This window comes from Mastigoproctus giganteus, chromosome 9, assembly GCF_048544385.1.
Source record: "Mastigoproctus giganteus isolate SK-2022 chromosome 9, ASM4854438v1, whole genome shotgun sequence".
NCBI classification, from domain to species: Eukaryota; Metazoa; Arthropoda; class Arachnida; order Uropygi; family Thelyphonidae; genus Mastigoproctus; species Mastigoproctus giganteus.
In genome coordinates this window covers 115,896,625-115,919,200 of record NC_143583.1, presented here as the reverse complement: position 1 = coordinate 115,919,200, position 22,576 = coordinate 115,896,625, and the positions used below count along the sequence as shown (strand labels likewise).

Sequence of the window (22,576 nt, the reverse complement as noted above, 5' to 3'; positions counted from 1 at the left end):
ACAATATGAAGTCCTTATTATAGAATGGTTCCGTCACCACTCCGACTTAAACATTTTAAATGCGAAACTCCCCTTCAATCTTTCTCCGGTTTGGAATCTCACTAATCTGAGATTCCCGCATGTGGCTAAGTGCATCATGGGATTACAAAATTCTTCTGAAATACAGTACGCATTCCCTTTCACTTAACTAGCCAACTGAAGACGTTTTAACAAAAGTCCACCGTTACGACTATTGGCTTATTCACAATTTAGAATATTAATTTAAATCAACTTCATGACAACCAAGGGCGGAGTAAATGCACTTCTACTTCCTTGCGCATATTTTAATCCCGTTTCCATTGTAATTATCATTTACCTGTAACTATCCTCTTAACTTAAAAACTAATCATCCAAAAATTAGCCAATCTCTTATTATTCACCCTAATAACAATTGCAGATTGATCAAGTGAGTACTGAAAAAATTAAGCCTTTGATATTTTTGAATTTAAATCTTCATGTCTTATGACTGCCTCTCAACATTTGAGCATTGAATAACATTTAACTGTCTAATTAAGAAGTTACACTGTAGAAATCTTTGTCCACTCAGCAGTTCCTTGAGCTCAGGGAATAGATTGTAATCACAGGATTCATATCAAAACTATGAGGGTGGGGGAGTGTTTCCCACTTGTAATCAGTGAAAACAATCTGCATCAACTGTGGAAATTGCATTGTCATGGAGTACAAGCACACCAGCTTCCAATCTGTGGCCACTTCTAACAAATTTTTGGACATAATTTCTAACAAAGAAATGCTGCATAGTAATCTCCAGTTACTGATCTTCCAAGTGGCACATGATCAGTGGTAATAATGATGATAGGCCATGATGATCATTTGCTTCACCTTTGATTGTTGCTGGCAAAATTTAGAGGAGCATGGCAAAAATGGATGCTTCCACTGAGCTGACTGCAACTTCAGTTTGATGGAATTCTCATATTATGGCTCAGCTATGCAGCTTGAAATCGAACTCAATGGGCTGCACTATAATATGGAAATGTTATAGCAAAATTTGTCAGTAGTAAATAAATAAATTTAAAGTGAATGGTGCATCCTCATTTCAACATTTAACTATAGCAGCTACTATGCAGGTAAAGTAAAGTGTTCTCTACCTTATTTGCAATGTTATACTTTTTGATACAATTTTTATAATCATTTTTAATATTAAAGTTTATATTACTACTTTTTTTTATATTCCATTGTTATTCTACATGTAAGAGTTTTGTAATGTTTGGTAATGAAAGTTTTTAATTCAATTTCTACTTAAATGCACATAGTTTTTGTGGGTTATCTATAATTTTGGCTTTCATCAACATGTAATTAATGATACAAAAAAATCTAATGTGTCACAGTCTTAACTTTTATTAGTGTTTCATTCACAAATCATACAGTATTGGGTTGTACTTTTGCTAAATGCAATTTTTAAAATCATTATTTTAATCATCACTTAACTTCAGTCCAAATACAGGTACAGCTCAGCTCATTACAGCACAAAGAAAAAGGATGGAAGAATGTAATTTCCCTTCACTATAAATAAATATTGGTTCCATGGTACGAACCAGTCAGACAAAGAAATTTAAGCTCCTGGAAATGGATATTTATATCTTGGAAAATTTTGGAATCTTCTTGACTATAATTAACATATTAAATTGTGTTCAATAAATGGCTTAATAGTCTTAGTTATGTTAATTAGTTTATTTTTAAATTTAGCTATAGATTTTGTAAGTTACAGCTTCATATTCGTAGAGCTTTTGATTCAGTAATTTGGTGCAAATATTGTAGCATGTATTAGCAGTAATAGCGGTGCATAGTAGTTGAATTATAGGGTTATAATTGTGATAAATAAATAGCTTGAAGGTTCTAATCACACAGGTTGGCTTTTTTTTCTTTTTTTTTGTTTTTAGCTAAGTAATTTTACTTTTAGTAAAGCTGTAAATAATTTAACTGTACAAACATAATGGTATAGAATAACATATAACATAAACTTGATATGTGGCTGTACTACAATGGAGGGTCTAGGAACAAAATGGTTAAGCCAGAGAGTTAACTTACTGCTACTTACACCAAAACCTACAGGCTTATGGTGATCATTTTAATTCTAATCAATAGAGATGATAGACGGGTAGCTAACAAACTAAATGAATATTTTGCATCGACATTCACACATGAGGAGTTATTCAGCGAGGGGAATGCCAGAGGTGTATTCAACTCTAGCAGTAAGCTAGAGAATCTTGTAATAACTGAGAGCAAAGTGGAGGAGAAATTGTTGAAGATAAACACAAGAAAGGCACCTGGGGTGGATGGAATCTATCCAGTTATATTAAAGGAGGCAGCAAAGGAGGTAAGCAAACCCTTAGCCATAATTATGAGAGCTTCCTTGGACTCAGGGGAGGTACCCATTGACTGGAGATGTGCAAATGTGACCCCAATTCACAAAGGGGGATCAAAGGCTGACACAAGTAATTATAGACCTGTGAGTTTAACTTCTGTTCCCGGAAAATTAATGGAGGCACTGGTGAAAGAAGCACTGCAGGATCATCTAGACAAGACTTCAGTTATAGCTAGGACACAGCATGGTTTTGTTAAGGGGAAGTCTTGCCTGACCAATTTGATTGGATACTATGATGCAGTCACAAAAGAACTGGATGCAGGGAATAACTTTGATATTATATACTTGGATCTTAGAAAGGCTTTTGATACTGTTGCACATGGAAGACTGCTGCACAAATTGGAGCAGTGTGGCATTGGAGGCAAGTTGCTGCTATGGATAAAGGGGTGGTTGAGGGGGAGAAGACAGAGAGTGGTAATCAATGGACACTGCTCATCGTGGACTAATGTTATTAGTGGAGTCCCTCAGGGTTCAGTATTGGGGCCTTTATTGTTTTCTGTATTTATAAATGATATTGATGATGGTATATCAGGCTTAATGTCCAAGTTTGCAGACGATACGAAGGTTGGCAGGGTTGTCAAGGACACTACTGACACTATGCTGCTGCAACAGGATTTGGAAAGGTTGAGCAGATGGGCTTCGAGGTGGCAAATGAAGTTTAACATTGACAAATGTAAAGTACTACATATGGGAAACAGCAACCCCAGAGCAACGTATCAACTCTGTGGTACTACACTGACAGTGGTAGAGAATGAAAGGGACCTGGGGGTGGTGGTGCAGGCAGATATGAAGTTCTCTGAGCAGTGAAGACGAGCTGCAAGAGTAGCTCATGGTGTATTGTCAATGATATATAGGAATTTTTCTAGCAGGGATAAGGAGGTGATTATTCCCTTGTATAAGGCAATGGTCAGGCCACACCTAGAGTACTGTATACAGGCCTGGAGGCCTCATTTCAGGAAGGATGTAGAGCTGCTGGAACGAGTACAGAGAAGGGCAACTAGATTGGTGAATGGGACAAAGGGGTTCTCTTACGAAGAAAAGCTTAAGTTTTGCAAATTACAGTGTCTGGAAACTAGGCACCAGCGGGGTGATCTGATAGAGGTGTACAAAGCCTTGAATGGTTTGAGCAAGCTCAATGCTGATGGGATTCTTCCTCTAGCTCAGAAAAATCACCTGAGAGGGCATAAATTCAAATTGAGGAAAGACAGATGTAGGATAGATGTGCGGAAATTTGCCTTTAGCCAGCGGGTGGTTGGTGGGTGGAACAGACTTCCATCCCTTGTCGTGGAAGTTGATAGCCTAAATAAGTTTAAGGCTCAGCTGGACAGGTATTTCGAACGAACAGAGGGGTGAAGTGGAAGTGGTTATTTTTATTTATTTATGTTACTTTTTTTTTTTTTTTTTTTTTTTTGGCTGATGCTGCATAAGCTTGCTTTCTTGCATCAAATGCCTCTACTAATGCTAATGCTAATGCTAATATGTCCAATGATTAGTGAAATTAAAGAAGAAACTTTTTTGCAATTCCTTTCCTAAGCTCTAAACACTTTTCCAGTGTTTCTCAATACTTACTTTTCACTATCACTTCTTTTACCACACTTTGCACAAATATCCATTAAAAGTACACATTCTCCACAGACAATATGGTATGCTTCTTTTACATTCTTCTTTTGGCATCTTGTGCTATTAAAATAATAATAAATGTACATATGCAAGTAAAAAAGCTATTTTTTTAATTATTTTTTTAAAAATTATTTTTTAATCACTCACTCACTCACATATCAATCCTCAGCTTTACTTCTGATTTTGTTAGGAAAGATTTGTCTCTGCACATTGTTCATTTTCTTTGAAAGTTATTATTTAGGAATAATAAAAGAGGGGAAAAAAACATACTAGAGAGGGAGCATTGAGCACTACTATGCCCGCCAGGGAAAAGCCTCACCAACTATGCCTACTTAAATCCTCAACAGAAACATAATTTTTATAGTATTCACTGGAAGGGAAGAACTGCTGCTAAAGGGGTTTTTCCATAGGCAAAGGCAGATTCAGTGACTAGAGAGTAATGTGACTTCTGTACAACAGTTTCTAAGTCTCCACCCTCAGTTTCTAAGCCCCAAACAGAGGGAGAGGAGCTTACTTATTATGGAGGGGGGCATAGAATATTTTTGGGAAGTTACATAATAAAATTTGACTGATTACATTATGTAACAGATTTTCAAGAGTTCTGTTTACATGATTAGTATTTATGAATTTGGGTATATTAAAAAAACAAAAACCACTTTTATGCTATTGCAGGGATTCTGCAATTGTAGGTGGTAGATGACTTTCATCAACTGGTGAAATACCACCACTTTGCTTATTGGAGGCTTGGAGTGGTGAAACCCATGTTTAGTCTCTAGAGCAAAGTTTCCGGCATCCCCGTCCCCCCCGTACTTCTCCTTCAACCCATGCACAGTACTAAGTACTATAGGTTTTGATACCTTTCGTGTTTGGGGTTTTTCATAAAAAAAAAAAAAAAGCATAAAAACATGCGTAAGTGACATGCCTTTTTCGGTATGTGTTTTGCAGCTGGAATCCAGTAGATTCTACTTTTTTAAGTGAGATTTCAGCTGTATCCTGGATGATCTGGTAAGACCAAAGTCCCTCATCCAATTCTTGCTGATTACCATGAATGTTCTATGTCCAACAAATGAGTTTGTCCTTCATGAACTTGTTTTGACATTCATGACCTACCGTTTCTGTACTCATCACTCACACTGAACCTTAATCATGACCGACAAGGAAGGTGGCCTTTACTAATTTATTGAAGGGAAGAGTAGCGTTTTGACTTGTATTTTTATACTTCCTACTCTAAAAAACAAGTTTATCAGACAACAGGATTTTTTCATAAATTCAGAATATCCTTGGCTTGAGAATTCCTTGTCTCAGCTCCATTTCATTGATGAAAGATCCACAGGTGTACTAACAATTTTCCTTACAATGGCTATAAATGGAAGTAGTTTTGTGCCAAACAGTTTGTTCTCCCAAAATAATACCACATTCTTCAATAGTGATGCCTTATTGAAATCATTCAAGATTCATGCTTTCACTGGTATATGGCATTACATGATACCATATATCCATCGCTGTCCTTTCCTTGCAAGTACTGGTTGTGTATATTTGAACCTAAAATGTTTAAGCTTTAAATAGAAAGTTCTGAAAAAAGTTAAAGATACTACTGAGTAATCGCGCTAAACGTTAGTGATACCCTACGTTTTTTTTAAAGTTTAGGGCATGACAAGGCTTCTAATATCAATTTTCTAGAGGAGAAAAAGTTAATTTTGCTTTCCTTTCTTAGCTTGGCTAAAAAAAAAAATCAATATAAGCTCAGTAATGGAATCCCTCATTTGAAGGCACAGGTATCAGAACACTCCACAACATAAGCTAAAGGAAATTCAGCATGGAAGGGGGAGAGGGAATTCACATCCCATTAGCAAACTGTATATTTGTTTATAGATGTTATTTTGAAAACCAAATCCATTTTTATGGATGAATTACTCATCTATTATACAAATCATATGTATACAAATCCATATATTACACAAATCAACAAAATATGCTCAGTTGTATTTAAATACAATCCAGCAAACAAAATTTTATTAAAATTGCTTCATCTGATAAAAATAGGGTTTTCAGAAAATTTATCCTTACCAAAATGAAAAAGTGACACTAATATGTATTTGCTATCTGATTTGCCCTACTGTTTGACTGCTGAAAGCATAGCAGATTTTGAATGACAGTGGGTTTTTTTTTTTTTTTTAATGAAAAGAACAAACACGAGAGGTATTAGAATCTATAGTACTAGTACCGTGCATGGGCTGGAGGTTGAGAAGACGAAAGAAGATATTTGTTGACATTAGACTTCAACTTCTGTAGACTGTAATTTCCAGGAAATACATATGAAAGAAGGCACAATATAATAGCGTAGCTTAATTTAATTTATTATGATACTCACCTTTTTATAATCTGCATTGATGTTGGAATAAATTGGATGATAATTTTAAATTTAAGTTAGCATGAATAAGTTAGGATTTAAAAACAGAATTAAAATGTGCGCAAGGAAGTGGAAGAGCACGTCTTCGTCCTTGGTTGTAAATGTTGAAATTTGAAATGATTTTAGTTATACGGTTGGAAACAGAAGGCCAATAGGCATAACAAGTGGCTTTCGTTTTACACGTCTTCAAATGGCAATGGTAGAATAAGAGTAAACGTGTGTATTTAAGAAGACTAGGTTCCCGTGATGCTCCTGGATACACGTGGGAATCTCAGGTGCATGAGATTCCAGATCGGTGCTATGTTATAGGATAGTTTGGAATTTAATACTTGAAGAGTGGAATGGAGGCAAAACCATTCTATAACTAGGGCTTCATATTGGAAAATTTTAAAACTGGATTTTAATTTGATAATAGGAATGGCTGAATCTACTAAGGGGGTGTGGTTGTGGGATTGAACATGTGTTGCTAATTCGGTATTGGACTGTCCCGTCCTAAAGCTATTGTAGTGGTAGTAAGCACGTGTGTTTGATGTTTTGGTAGAACCGTATTTTGTGGTGGTGCTACCAATGTAGCAAGCGTTACAGTTATCTTGACATTTTATTAAGTAGATGATATTATTCATGTCACTAATGTGGTAATTTTGTGTATCTTTATATGAGTTGAATAATGAACCTAGTTTATGGTAAGATGAGAATGTAAGGGTGATATCAGTACTTTTGAATAAACGGCGGAATTGGTTGGCAAAATTACTATGGTAAGGGAGGATAATACGTGGATTATTATTGGACATGCGTTTGGGTGGGTTGTTGATATTATTTTGGACTGTAATAATAGTTTGTTTGATTAATTGAATAGGATATTTCCTAGATATGAATTTACTTGTAAGATATTGTAGTTCATTATTAAGGTTTGATTTGGGTTTTATTGGCGCATTAGCAACTAAGGCTTTAATGCGCCAAATCCAGGTCATATAAAAAGTTAAAACATTCAGTGACCTAATTAGTTAGGCCACCATGTCGAGATATAACATAGATATAAAAGGTATAAGAGTAAAAAATATATCAACAAAGAAATAGCAATTCAATTTTAAATACGTGTAAGAAGGCTTACTGATTTTAAATAGCTAAAAACAGCAGACACATGGTCATTGTCGGATAAAATCTTACTGAGTCTATAAGGCTCAGCCAGATGACTAAAAGCAGTAAAATAAAAATCACGTTCGTGTCTAAAACGTGGACACTCGGTTAAAATGTGACGTATACTTAAATAGGTGTCACAGTTCTCACACATAGGACAGTCATCTGCCCTCAGCAGAAATGCATGTGTAAGATGACTGTGTCCTATGCAGAGGCGAGCTAAAACAACTTCCTCTCTGCGATTCCTGTGCAGACTAGACTGTGACTTGCTCATGCCAAGATTGTTGCCATTGGGACAGTAATTTAATGTGTATTAGTTGCCTGTAGTCCGTATAGGAGACTAACAGGCAATAAGTGTTGTGGTGTTCTGGTGACCTGGCCGCAGCATCCGACAGTTCATTTCCCACGATCCCAATGTGGCTTGAAATCCAGCAGAAATGAATATCGAATGAACACTCAAACAAGGAATGTAACATCTGCTGAATCCAGGTCACAAATGGATGAGGATTATACCTCATACCCGATAAAGCCTGCAGAGCCTGTACTTAGAGAGTCAGTGTACACCATACACCTTTGATACCTATGGGTTTTAATGTGGTCCAAGGCTAACTCTATAGCATACAACTCAGCTGTATATATGCTGCATTCTTGGGGAATCTTTCCAGATATAGAACGAACAGGAAAGATAGCAGCAGATCCAACAGACAACTCCGACTTCGAGCCATCAGTGAAGACAGGCAAGAAGTCGGAATATTCGGCCCGGTGGGCAGCATAGAGTTGGTGGTAGACAGAAGATGGAGTTATGGACTTACCCCAATTTTTAAGGGAGAAGTCGCATGATGGTAAGCGAGCATGCTAGGGTGGAAGTTGTTGCCTTGGTGACTGGGAAACATTGTCCACCATGATGTCGAGCTCTCTGAGCAGCTCTTGGATACGGATACCAAAAGGCCGATTGGCAGTCTGACGAGTGTTATATAGGTTTTCCCATCGTGGCTTGAAAACGGATGTCCAGGTAGGGTTGTCTGGCAGGGATTTTAATTTAAACGTATATTTTAAAGACAATTGCTTTCGTCGAAATGACAGTGGTAGTTCAGTTGCTTCAACATATAAACTCTGGACAGGGGATGTTCTAAATGCTCCAGTAGCAATACAGATGGCTTGGTGGTGAACTGGGTCAAGCCATCTAAGTACACTGTTTCTAGCCGATGCATACACTTGGGACCCATAGTCTAGTTTAGATCGGACAAGTGCACGATAGAGGCTGAGCAAAGTGGAGCGGTCTGCTCCCCATTTATTGGAGGAAATAGAGCGTAAGTGATTCAACCCTCTTGTGCACTTTGGAATTTAATACTTGAAGAGTGGAATGGCGGCAAAACCATTCTATAACTAGGGCGGATATAAGGTAAAAATGTCAACTTCTTGTTGAAAATGAGCCCCAAGAATTTTGTCTCAGATGCTACTGGAATGATGTCTTGTCCGAGTTTAAGTTCTGGTTCAGGGTGAAGGTTCCATTGCAACAAAAGTGTACGCTGACTGTCTTCTGTGGCGAGAACCTAAAACCATTAGTCACTGCCCAAGAGTTGACGTGGTCTATGGCATGCTGCAATTGTCTTTCAATGACCCTCATATTGCATGACTGCAAAAAGATGCTAAAGTCTTAGCACCTTTTTGCAGACAAAGAGGGCACTGTTTACAGTTGGGGGAAGTTGTTCAGTTATAGAGTTAACTTTGCTTGCAAAAAGCGTAACGCTTAAAACTGATCCTTGTGGAAATCCCTCTTCTTGGCAGAATAGCCGGGAGAGGGTGGATCCTACACGAACTTGGAAAGACTGGTCTGTAAAGAAGTTTTTGATAAAGAGGGCAATGTGTCCTCTAAGACCAAAGTTATACATGTCTTTTAAAATTCCATATCTCCAAGCCGTGTCGTACGCTTTTTCCATATCAAAGAAAACTGACACCTGGTGCTCACGTTTCAGGAAAGCATCACGATAGATGTTTCCAAGCGGATTAAATGGTCAAGTGTTGACCTGTTCCTTCGGAAGCCACACTGTATCTTGGACAGGAGGTCGTTAGCTTCTAAATACCACAAAAGATGAGCATTGACCATTCTTTCCAGGATCTTGCACAAGCAGCTTGTCAGAGCGATAGGACGGTCATTTTTTGGTATTTTTGGATCCTTTCCTGGTTTCGGAAAGGGAAGGACGATTGCCATATGCCATGAGTCCGGAAATGTCTCTTCAATATAGATTCTATTATAGAGACGGAGCAAACGATCCATGGATTCCGATGAAAGGTGTTTAATCATCTCATAATGGATGTCGTCTGGCCCAACAGCACTCGCCTTGGATAGTGAGAGTGCTGCTTTCAGCTCCCACTGTGTAAAGGGCTGATTGTATTCCTCGCAATTGTTAGAGGACAGCTTCAGGTGATGTTTTTCTGATCTTTGTTTGAGTGCGAGGAACTCTGGGGGGTACGATGTTTCTGAAGACACTTTAGCAAATGTCTCCCCGAGAGTATTTGCAATTGCAGTTAGATCTGCAATTGTACATCCATTATGTTCCAGGATCGATGAAGTGTGTGAGTTGTATTTACCCTTTATTTTCCGAACTTTGTCCCAGATGGCTTTGGGATTGCCGGCCCGTGTAAGGGAAGATGAAAATTTGATCCAAGATTCCTTTTGGCTCTGACGTCTAATGTACCGTGCTTTGGCACGTGCACGTTTGAAGGCTATTAAATTATCTGTGGTGGGGTAACGACGAAATATTCCCCATGCTTTGTTTTCAGCCTTCCTAGCTGCTGTGCATGGTTTTGGAAAACGTGGAAAGCGGGACGATGTCCTTGAAATTGCAACTGCTGCTGCCTGGACTATACTTACTGTGATGTGTTTTACTGCCTCATTAATTGGCTCCTGGCCGACTATAGTGATATTGAACGTTGCCAGATGACGAAAGGCATTCCAGTCGGCATGATTGATCTTCCAACGTGGTATCCTCGACTGGTGACATTGTCTCCCATTTGAAATGGTGGATAACATGGGGAAGTGATCACTACCATAAAGGTTTTCTTCAACCTCCCATGTACTCAGAGGCAGGAGGGAAGGGGAGCAGATGGAAAGATCACTGGCAGTAAATGTACGGGTAGCCATGTGGAAAAAGGTGTAAGATCCCACATTTAGAAGGGCCAGATCATTGTTTTCAAGCAATCGCTCGATAATCCGACCTCTTCTGTTGATGTCAGAACTACCCCACAGCGGATTATGCCCATTGAAATCCCCTAATAATAGGAAAGGGGGTGGCAGTTGCTTAATGAGATCATCAAGGTCTGCTTGGGCGGTGTCGTTCCCAGGTGGCAAATAAATGGAGCAAACAGTTAAAAGGAACCCTACTGTAAGACAAACTGCCACAGCCTCTAGATTAGTGGTAAGAAGCACAGCTTAAAAGGGGTTGTGGTTACCCACAAGGATAGCGACTCCTCCATGGGCAGGTTCATCCCCAGCTCTGTCTCTGCGAATAACTGAGCAGTTACGTAAGTAAGGGTCTTCATTTGCCTTTAAATACGTCTCCTGTAAGCAAAAGCAAGTTGGTTCATGCTTATTCAGGAGAGCCTTGATATCATCTCTATTGCTACGAAATCCACGGCAATTCCATTGGAGAAATTTAAATGTACCCATTATTTTGATTACTTGGTCCGTCTGGTGGCTTCCGAAGGGCTGAGGGCTTCATTTTCTCAGTCCTGGGTTTATATCTCTTTGGAAAGACTGGACGTTGGCCTGTATCCATTTCTTCTTCTTCTTCTTCTTCTTTCGCAAAGAGTTCCAGGACAGACTCGCCCTGTACCTCCGTATCTTTGACATCCATTGTCTCTTGGATTGTAGATGCCTGTTCCCCTTTCTTCGGAGTTTCTTTAGTACTCTGTTTTGGAAGTGGTGGAGCACTAGGAGGTACAGATATAGCAGTGGCGGCTGACTGTGATTTTTGGGTGGGCTTTTGGGAACTTAATAAATAGTGCGCAATGGGGGTCAATGACTCCCTTGGTGGAATACTCATATCAGTCTGAGTACCAATGGTACTTTTCCCAGAAGCTTTCTGGGCGTATGAGGGCTTGGTGCTATTTATAGGTTGGATGCGTCTTCTGGCCTCCTGATAGGAGATGTTTAACTCTGTTTTTAGTTTCTGAATTTCCTTCTCCTTTTTCCACCGCTGGCATGCTCGAGAGTATGCAGGATGTTCTCCTTGGCAGTTAGTACAACTTGGCTTAGAAGCTAAACATCCCTTGCTCTCGTGGTCTTTAGCACCACAGTGAGCACAGGCAGGGTTGCCACGACAAGCTGTTTGAGAGTGGCCATACTTTTGGCATTTAAAACACTTCAGTGGGTTCAGGATATAAATCCTCACTGGGCAATTTAAATAGCCTGCTTTTATGGAACTTGGAGGCCGTGGGGTGTTGAACGTTACGATGAGAACTCGGGTAGGGACGAGATTCCCATCCTTCCACATCGATATTCTTTTCACAGCCGTCACTCCTTGGTCTTTAAGTTCAGAGTAGATCTCTTCTTCAGAAACATGAAGAAGATCCCACTCTGATATGACACCTCGTGAGAAATTCAAGGTTTTATGGGGATAACGATGATGGGTAATCCCCCCCTAACGATGTGGCTTTCAGTAGTTTCTGTGCATGTTTTTGGCTTGCAGCCTCGACTAAAATGTCTCCAGAACGTAGCCTTTTTACAGATTTTGGAGATCCTGTTAACCCTTCTAATCCTTTCTGGACAAGGAAGGGTGACTTTTTCCCGAGTGCCTGCTCTCCGGTAGAATGGAGAATGAGGAAAAGCGGTGTCACAGATGGTGGTGTATCCTCAGTTCTGGCTCTTTTTGCAGAGGTATTTTCTGTGGTTTCATCCCGATTAGGTAGGGGCCTTGTTGGGGCCCCAGAAGAAATAGAATTTAAATTACTCATAGGAGTAAAAAGAAAGTGTCTGATTGATAAGTACCTCACCCACCACGGAGCACAACGAGGGGACGCCCACTCGTGAACTAGCAGGTACTGCGTACACGAATGGGACGCCGAGTTCGCTTAGGAGCACCATACCCACATTACCATAAGTCTTTATCCCGTCCCAGGACCAAAGGGAGGGAGACTTATTGGAACACAGTTGACCCTAGCAGTAAAAAACCACCCGCCGATTGAAAAACCACCCCCCCTCAACCACCAGGGGCCCAGACTTAATACAGCACTTTGGCCGGGCCCCTCAACCACCAGGATCCCCCTTTCTGCATTCCACGGGTCGCGGCGCACGGCTGCACACGCCGGATTCCAATGACGTAACCCTGGAACCAAGGTATGGCCATTAGATCCCAATGATGCTAATCTGGAAAACCAGCAGCATCACTGGGACGTCCCCTCACCACGTACAGGTGCCCACATCGAGGGGTCATTATTAAGGTCATAATGTGTGGAACTGTATTTTATAGCATTGTAAATTTGATTATAAAGGACTGCTTTTTTTGTGTTGAGGGGGTGATGTGATTCAAAGTGTAAGTATTTGCCCGTGTGAGTATTTTTTCTGAAAATTCTTGTTCCTAGTTCACAGTCCAAAATAATTTCAACAACCCACCCAAACACATGTCCAATAATAATCCACGTATTATCCTCCCTTACCATAGTAATTTTGCCAACCAATTCCGCTGTTTATTCAAAAGTACTGATATCACCCTTACATTCTCATCTTACAATAAACTAGGCTCATTATTCAACTCATATAAAGTACACAAAATTACCACATTAGTGACATGAATAATATCATCTACTTAATAAAATGTCAAGATAACTGTAATGCTTGCTACATTAGTAGCACCACCACAAAATACGGTTCTACCAAAACATCAAACACACGTGCTTACTACCACTACAATAGCTTTAGGATGGGACAGTCCAATACCGAATTAGCAACACATGTTCAATCCCACAACCACACCCCCTTAGTAGATTCAGCCATTCTTATTATCAGATTAAAATCCAGTTTTAAAATTTTCCAATATGAAGCCCTAGTTATAGAATGGTTTCGCCGCCATTCCACTCTTCAAGTATTAAATTCCAAACTATCCTATAACATAACACCGGTCTGGAATCTCATGCACCTGAGATTCCCACGTGTATCCAGGAGCATCACGGGAACCTAGTCTTCTTAAATACACGCATTTACTCTCATTCTACCATTGCCAACTGAAGACGTGTAAAACGAAAGCCACTTGTTATGGCTATTGGCCTTCTGTTTCCAACCGTATAACTAAAATCATTTCAAATTTCAACATTTACAACCAAGGACGAAGACGTGCACTTCTACTTCCTTGCGTACATTTTAATTCTGTTTTTAAATCCTAACTTATTCATGTTCAAAATTATCATCCAATTTATTCCAACATCAATGCAGATTATAAAAAGGTGAGTATCATAATAAATTAAATTAAGCTACGCTATTATATTGTGTCAGTTATAAATGGAACTTTAAGAGATCTACAATTTTCGAATATGAAAGAAGGTTGTTCCAGAAAACGGCTCTTGAATGAATAAACAAGGAAGATGAAAAGTTGATTCTGTGAGTTTGAAGTTGGACAGTAAATGGATGTTGGCGGCACGTGTTTGGACTGTTTTGAGAGAGAGAGAGTGGAAATTATAGAAGCCCATTCAGAAGAACAGTGCCCATGGAAGTATCTCTAGAAAAGGCATGCAGCAGAAACAGTACATCTATGAAACAGAATGGAGAGACTCTGTTAGAGATGAGTTTATTAATTAACCTAACTACCCTCTTCTGAATGGAATCTAGAAGCCTGAGAGAAGTTTTGGGGGCACCACCCCAGATGTGGGAAGAATATTCCGGGGTAGGGTGGATTTGCAATTTGTACAGAGTGAACAGCTATTTGGAAGAAAAGTAATGCCAAGAGCAAAAGAGAAAACCAAGTTTTGTTAGATGCAGAGAAAGCAATATTTATAATTTGCTTGTGCCTAGAAAGTCTGGGTAATCCCCAAAAGAGATATATCATCTTGCCTAGAAATCAGACTGTCACCAAAGATAAGCATAGGAGCAGAAGAATCCTTTTGCGAGATATAAGAAGGATTGAGTTTTAGAAGGATTCGAATCAACTAAGTTGTCTTTGCCCCACTGGAGAATTACTTGGAGATCGGTATTTAAGGAACTGGGAGCAGATATTGAAACTGAGCAAGGCGCAATTTCTCAAACTAAGAAGTGGAATGCAATGTGCTATCATCAGCAAAACTATGGATAGGATTTCCAGTCAATGGAAGAAAATCATTAATATACAAGACGAAAAGAGTGGAGGAAAGAACTGAACCTTGGGAGACACCGGCATTAGTGGAGAGGTTAGAAGACAGAGAGCCATCAACCTCAGCGGACAGACAGAAAACTGGATAACCAATTATAAAAAACAGTTGGCAAACGATAAGATGGACGCTTGTTTAGAAGACCTTTATGCCAAACACGATCGAAAGCCTTTGAGATGTCAAGAGCATCTGCTTCACCAAACTTTTCCATTGAATTTGTCCATAAATGAGTAACATAAGCCAAAATATCACCATTGGATCAACACGGATGGAATCTATACTGGTGATCGTTGATCAGACGGAAGGTTTCTAGATAGTTTAAGAGTCGGTGGTTAATTGATTTCTCCATCACTTTAGAAAGAGTAGAAGTAATTGCAATGGGACAATAATTGGTTTGTTGTTGTTTGCTATTTGGTTTTTAGGAGCATTAGCAACTAAGGCCATATTGCTCCGGGATATGCGGTGGTCATTCCCTGACCTTTCCGCATCCACCGTATTTGGCTCGAATCCCGGTCTAATCAAGAAGCGTGTGCTACGCACTGCTGCTCGTTCCCACCTGGCTACGGAGGCGCCATACACACAATAATCAGATGGAAGGGATTTGTCCCCCTTTTTAGGAACTGGCTGGATATGAGCAAATTTCCAAGCAGAAGGAAAAACACCTTTGGAATAAGAAAGTGAAAAAAGGCGGCAAAGAACAGGAGTAAGTTCAAGAGCACAGGTTTTGAGAGCAAGCGGAGAAATACCATCAGGATCCAGAGCTTTCTTAGCATCAAGATTCGTCAAAATCCTTCTGACATCCTTTTGACAAAAGACCACAGGAGGAATTGAATGGAGCGTGTTGGGAATGGTGGGAGGCATTTTACCAAGATCATTAATACATGAGTTGGAAGAAAAATGGGATGCTAGCAATGAAGTGACAATAGAACCATCTGGTTTTGACAGAAGTGGGAGCAGAGATGGAAAACAAAGTTGTGGCCAACAGCTTTGGAAAGAAACCAGAAGGCTCAGCTTCCATTAGGGGAAGAAGTAAGTTTTCTACTCTTAGCCCGTTCAAAATCTAGTTTGGACTGATTATTACCTGCTTTACAATTGTTGCAAGCTTTGGCATAGGCAGAAAATAAAACTGAAGAATTGGAAACAAGCCAATTACGACATGCAACATTCTTCTCTTGAATAGCCTTATCATATTTATTGGAAAACCAAGGTTTAGATAAAGGACAAGATTTTAAAGTGTAGTGTGGAATAAAGGATTCCATTCCTACAAGACTCGATCTCAGCAAACGTTGACATCAGAAGTTTTGAAACAATAATCTGACCAAGCAAAAGAAATCTCGCAGGTCGTCCCATTTTGCATCCTTGCAATGCCAAACAATATGAGATTGGGAATAGCCATGCGATAAAGGCTCCATTGGAGAAGAGCCAATCACCAAGTTGTGATCTGAGGTGCCTAAAGGACCATTCACTTCAACAGTGTACTTAGAAGGGTTTTTTGTGATAAAAAGATCAAGCGTGTTGGCTGTAAGGTTAGGATTGTCCAGTATTCTTGTAGGTAAATGAACAATCTGTGGAAGGTCATTAGTAATTACAAAAGCCTCAGCATCTTGACCAGCTGGGTTGGTGTGACTAGAAAACGGAATCCAGCTGGAGTTGTGAACATTAAAATCACCAAGGAAAATTACCACACTGTTAGGAAAGTTGGACTGGGGAAAGTCAAGCTGCAAAGAGAAGTCGTCAAAAAGCTCCAAGTGATTAGCGGAGTTGGGAGAATGGTAGAAACAACAGATGAATTTGACAGAATGAGGTAGAGAGCTTTTAAGCCAGAGAAGATTAAAAAGAGGAGATTCCAAATTACCAAGTCTCTGACAGGGAATATCGGAATGGACATATGCACATGTACCACCTCTGAGACGAAAGGAATCATACAGTGAATAGTTTGGACAACTGAGATGAGCAGTAGTTGAATCAACCGATAACTGAGATTCTGTCAGAAAAAGTACATGGGGTTTGGCAGACTGCAAGTGGAAATGGACATCGTTGAGATTAGAATTGAGACCACGTATATTTGTGAAATGAACTAGGAAGTGTTTGGGAGGTTTAGATCTTTTCGCAGATAAACTTACTCGATTAGTTTGACAATTCGTGGTGTATTCAAAAATTAAAAAAAGTTGGGGGGGGGAGTGCTGTATGAACTAATGAAATTTTTGTATATGGCATACACTTGCTAAAAATATACCCAGATCCTTGACATAACGTGGCCTCAACAATGCCCCCCCCCACATACACACTACTCATACTCCCCTCCAGTCACTATCTGGCAGAGTAGAGGTAGCAAGATTATACACTAGCTGATCCGAAGATCTCCTAAAGAGTTACTAACAGGTTCAGTCCGGTGTACTAACTAGCGGCCGGCCTGCAAAAACCATTTTACAGCTGTACCCTCAAAATGTAAGGAAGTTTGGATCTCGCCATTGTATTCATCATAACCTCAAAAGACGTCATTCTGCATCACTAGTGTAGCTACCCTTTTTCGGTCCCAGAGGCAAAAAACATATTTGGGCTCCTATTTAATTAATGAAAATTGCAAAAACAGGAGACAGCCAAAGATGCTGGGCGCCTAAAGAGCCCGGTCCCGGAGGCAATTGTCTTGCCTGCCTACATGGTAGCTACGCTACTGTACTGCATGATGAAAGAGATGGGGAAGGGTTGACTGGAACTTAGCTAGCTCTGGAGACTAAACATGGGTTCCACCACTTCAAGCCTCCAATAAGCAAAGCGATGGTATTGCACCAGTTGATGAGAGTCATCTACCACCTACAGATAAATGTATTATTGCATAAACAGAGATCACATTACACAAATAACAAAATGCCTGAAAATCCACAACTCATTACTTGTAAATATTTTATTTTAATAATAAGTTCATAAATATGCATGAATTTACTGATATTAACCCTTTGCATTCCAGCATTATTTGTACTAGCTGGAGAACCATGCAGTCCAGCTATAACAATAAAAAAAAAACGACTAGTTGAAACATGTTTATAAATTATTTATTTTTGAGTTTACATTAGCTAATACATAAAACAGCATGACAAAACAGTTTAAAAACTCTAATGCAAATTTTTTCCTGGAAGAAAATATCCAAAAAACAATTCATCGAGATAACCAACAACAATATTTTTTTCCTAATCACCTTTGAATTCCTTTTTGTTTGTCCTTTTGTACCTTGATAGCATCAGCAATACCCTTGCATCCTTCTGTTCAAGTGTATTCCATCCCTGTAAAAACAGTCTCTCCTGTTAACAAGCACAGACCATGCTGAGAAAAATTCTACCCCATGAGCCTCCAGGGCCAAATTGATTGACAAGGCTCTCAACATATACTCCCTCCTATTGTGTCTGGGCAGAACTGCAGACACTTTCAAATTCAATCAACTCATGATTTTTTCCCAACATTACTGTGTAGTTGTTAAATAAGTCCTCCCATCTCCTACGCTTAATATCATTAGTGCCAATGTGTACAACTAAGGATATTATGTAGATAATATCAAATTCCTAACTCAAATATTTCTAGATGAGGAAAAATATTTACTGATTCCACATATCTAAGAACATTTTTCTAATATTAAGTTTTTATTTTTACCTAACTTCAAAATTCCTCAAATAAATTCACTCTGCTCAGCTGTTCTTTAGAAAACTAACTGCTGAAAGGGTTGAACACCAAGTTCTGCTATTAAGATTAAAATTAGTTAAGCTTATCAATACAACAAGCTGTTTAATTTCCAAAATTATTTTCAGTAATAAAATCAGAAAAATTCCCTTTTTACAAAATTATCTCATAAGCATACCATCTGCGTAGAACGGTAAGTGGTTTGTATTTCTTAAACTTGACTTTCCACTCCAAGATATCTTTACATCGCTGACACACTGAAGAAAAAGGCATATTATTAAGAGCTTTTACTTGCTTACTGGTATCATGTAATGTATTCTTGAATGCTGTAATATTTTGGTATTTCTGAGACCTATTTCTGGCAATGTTGCCTCTCTCTGTACTCATCTAGAGAGAGAGAGAGAAAGAAAGAAAAAAAACCAAGATTGTAGCACAAAGATCGTTTAATAAAATTTATAATTCTCTCTTTTCTTTAAACAAGACTATTCAAAATAACATTCTAGTACCTAAAGTTACACTATGTTTAAAAAATTTCACATGAAAAGCAATCATAAGATTAACCCATAAAAAGAGTCAGAGCAATACAATAACCCCAGTTATAATTTTAACTCTAAAACCATTCTGTTCAAAATAATTTATAGTACCTTTCAAGAAAAGTTTGGCCTAAATTTCTCTTATTAATAGAGAATTTTGATTAAAAACATAAAACTTCAAGAAATTTCCATTGAATAGGATAAAAATAGTGAGGTGCTACTAGCTACTACTGACATACCTGCATAAATCTTAATGAAGGTGGTTAATTTAGATGGTCAGGTGAGTAACTGGAAAATGAGCTAATTAGATTGCAATATATAGTACAATTCTATTACAAAAATTTTTACCTAAGCACAATCAATTTTATGAAAAATAATTCTCATCATTGTGGGCAGCATATTTAAATTGTCTAGTAAATGCAATGATTTTAATGTTCACAACAGAACACACCTTACTTTATCATGATTGCCTTTGTATTGCCAAAAGGTTAACCTGTCATCTATTTAAAAAAAATGGAATAAAATGTGACCTGCCACATGCAATCCTTTTTATAATGTTGTTAAGAACAAAATAGCATTCGGTTTTTATAATTTGCAACTTCCACAGTCAATTTATCATGGTGTTATGAAAGTATTACGATTCATACACTAAAATATCACATACCCATTTTCCCTTTCTTTGTATTCTTTTTATTATTTGTATTCTTATTTCTTTTTAGAAATCAGAAGTCCCCCCCCACTCCCTTATTGTTGGTAGCTCTTGTGTGCATTTCAGATCTTGAAAAATAGAGTATAAACACAAAGGCTAAAAAAAAAATTTTACCGACAAACATCAACAGTGATGTCTATGTTCTCTTCCCCAACAGCCTGTCTGCACTGCTTAGAGAACTTCTTATCTTAGGGAACAATTATCCCAGGTCTTTTTCATTCTCCACTTATCTGAGTCCAGTACCCCACCAACTGAGGGGTACTGGACTCAGATGATATTTTGGGATTATTTCTACCCATATAATGTCGGTGTATGGGTGGCGGTATCCACTGAAAACAAATAAATAACAGTAGTCTTCTCTACTAGAGAAGCGTTATTTATTTGAAGTAGTGCAATACCAGATATCTTGTTGTGAAGGCACCCACAATATGAGATACAATTAAAATGATGCCTTTACGCTACATACATAGTTCAAAGTTATGGGTAAACTTATGGTGTATAGATAATTAACTACACCAATATTATATAGTTAATTATCTAAACCCATAAGAAATTATGCCTTGTGCATTTCATCTTCTTCTAGCCATATACCATACCTTACATTTGTCAACATTAAACATCAACTGCCACTTCTCAGCACACATGCCTGATTTTTCTAGATCTTGCTCACTAGCATACCTTGATTACCGTCATTAACCACCCTTCCAACCTTCATATCATATATATGAGCTGGATATCATCATTCTTCGCTTTCTTGGTGATTCCTTTCTACTTCTGATTTCTCTCTCTCTCTCTCTCTCTCTCTCTCTCTCTCTCTCTCTCTCTCTCTCTCTCTCTCTCAGGGTAACTCGGGAATTTTTTTTTTCTTCATCAATATCATTAATAAACATTGAAAACCACAAAAGATCTAACCTGAATCTGAGAACAGCAGTGAACAGTGGTAGCCACCCTGTCTTCTCCAACTCAGCCATCCCGTTGTTCATAGTAGTAATTTTCCCTAATGACACACTGCTCTAATTTGTACAGCAGTCTTTTATATGAAATAGTGTCAAAGGCTTTACTGAAATTTATGTATATATGATGTCAAAATGATTTTTTACATCCAATACCTTTGTTAATACATTGCAGTAGCTAATCAGAGTGGTCAGACATGATCTCCCCTTAACAAATCCTTATTATAAGAGGGTCCTGGCATAAGACATATCTCTAATCTGCAGGGACCTCCCGTTTCCCAGGATGCTCTCATAATTATGGCTAAGGATTTGCTGCTTCTTTTAATATAATGGGAAATCCCATCAGCCCAAGGTGCCTTATTTACTTTTAATTTCAACAAGTTCTCTTACACTTTCTTTTCCAGTGGGTGTAGGTTTTTTTTTTTTATTTATTTATTTTTATTTTTTTTTTATTATACTGTATTATATATATATATTATTTTTATGGGGCCCCAGGTCTCGTGGCAGGACTACTGGCACCCACTGGTATAACACTTCTTCCGATGGGTGCGGTATTTTGTGCTTTACCACAGTAAAATAAGATATATTTTCAGGCCATTTCTTTTTTCTTTTTATGGAGGTTTTATCCAAATACAGTATATGCAGCAAGTGGAGTTAGACGAGAGCCTGGGAGCCACCCACGACGTGCACATATACATATACACTTTCTTCTCAGTTATCACACAATCGCTTAGCTCTCTGTTAGAATATGATATACTTCTGGCATATTCATCCCTAAAAAATTCCTCAAATATGAATGTAGATATATAATATCTATTCAGTTTGGAAACAATCTGAACAGGATCAACAGTTATACCATTCATATCTAGCAAGCTAATATGATTCATCCCTTTCCTTCTAGTATTATTATAAGTAAACAAGTCTTTGGTACTTTTCTTTGAATTCTTTGCTAGAGACTTCTTGTAATCTGTCTCACATTGCCTACCCCCCCTTCATTAGTTTATTGATATGAGTTTATACTAACTTTAGGTTTCTACATCTGATAATTTATAAGCATCCTACACACAAACTCTTTTTGATGATAGGGAGCTATTAAGTGCTCGATAATTCCTATATTCTATTATATTGTGAAAACAATAAGGATTACCTTTATTTTAGATATAGGAAGCTTCTTTTCCAGCCAACTCACCTAGTCCAACGCGCTAATAATTCTTTGGGAAGGTGATATCAATTTTACAAAAAATGTGGGACATCTTCCCTAGTGTCAGAACCGTAGTGTTCAGACCCCTCGGTCTCAACATTGAGCACTCAAGACTCTGTCTTCAAACACCATACCTCTGGCAGCAAGGAAACCATTACGTGGATTGACATAAAATTAAATTTTGAAGGTAGACCTTCAAAATTTAACTTGAAGTTTGAAGATGGCTGGAAAAGAAGCTTCCTATATCTAAAATAAAGGTAATCCCTGTTGTTTTCATAAAAATAAACTCTAGAATCTTGATTTCAAAATATTGATATTCCCAATATTTTATATCTGGAAATATTAAGAATCTATGCAAAAAAAAAAAAAAGAGTAATCTTTCTTTATAAAATGCTTGCATAACTATCTTGTCCTCCCACTTTTTGCACCCGGCAGGATTTAAACTGCATAGGTAATGCAATGGTTTTATTTCTCGTGGCAGAATAAACTTACCTTGGAAACAAGATGCCTGGATATTGCACTACTTTCAAACAAATGGCCTCTCCAAAAGTTAATTGACCATTTGTTTAAGAGATGAGACT

The 22,576-nt window shown here is 38.3% G+C and overlaps 1 protein-coding gene across 1 annotated transcript in view; it reads right to left on the bottom strand.

Annotated features, from left to right (window-relative positions):
- LOC150080667 (uncharacterized protein C9orf85) overlaps positions 1 to 22,576 on the bottom strand; it is a 45,854-nt gene that overhangs the window by 10,071 nt on the left and 13,207 nt on the right. The window contains exons 2-3 of the mRNA XM_090381364.1: positions 18,778 to 18,986; positions 3,992 to 4,102 (exon numbers count right to left, since the gene is read on the bottom strand). Of these exons, the coding sequence (XP_090237490.1) occupies positions 3,992 to 4,102; positions 18,778 to 18,986 (320 nt within the window). The remainder of the gene's footprint in view (positions 1 to 3,991; positions 4,103 to 18,777; positions 18,987 to 22,576) is intronic.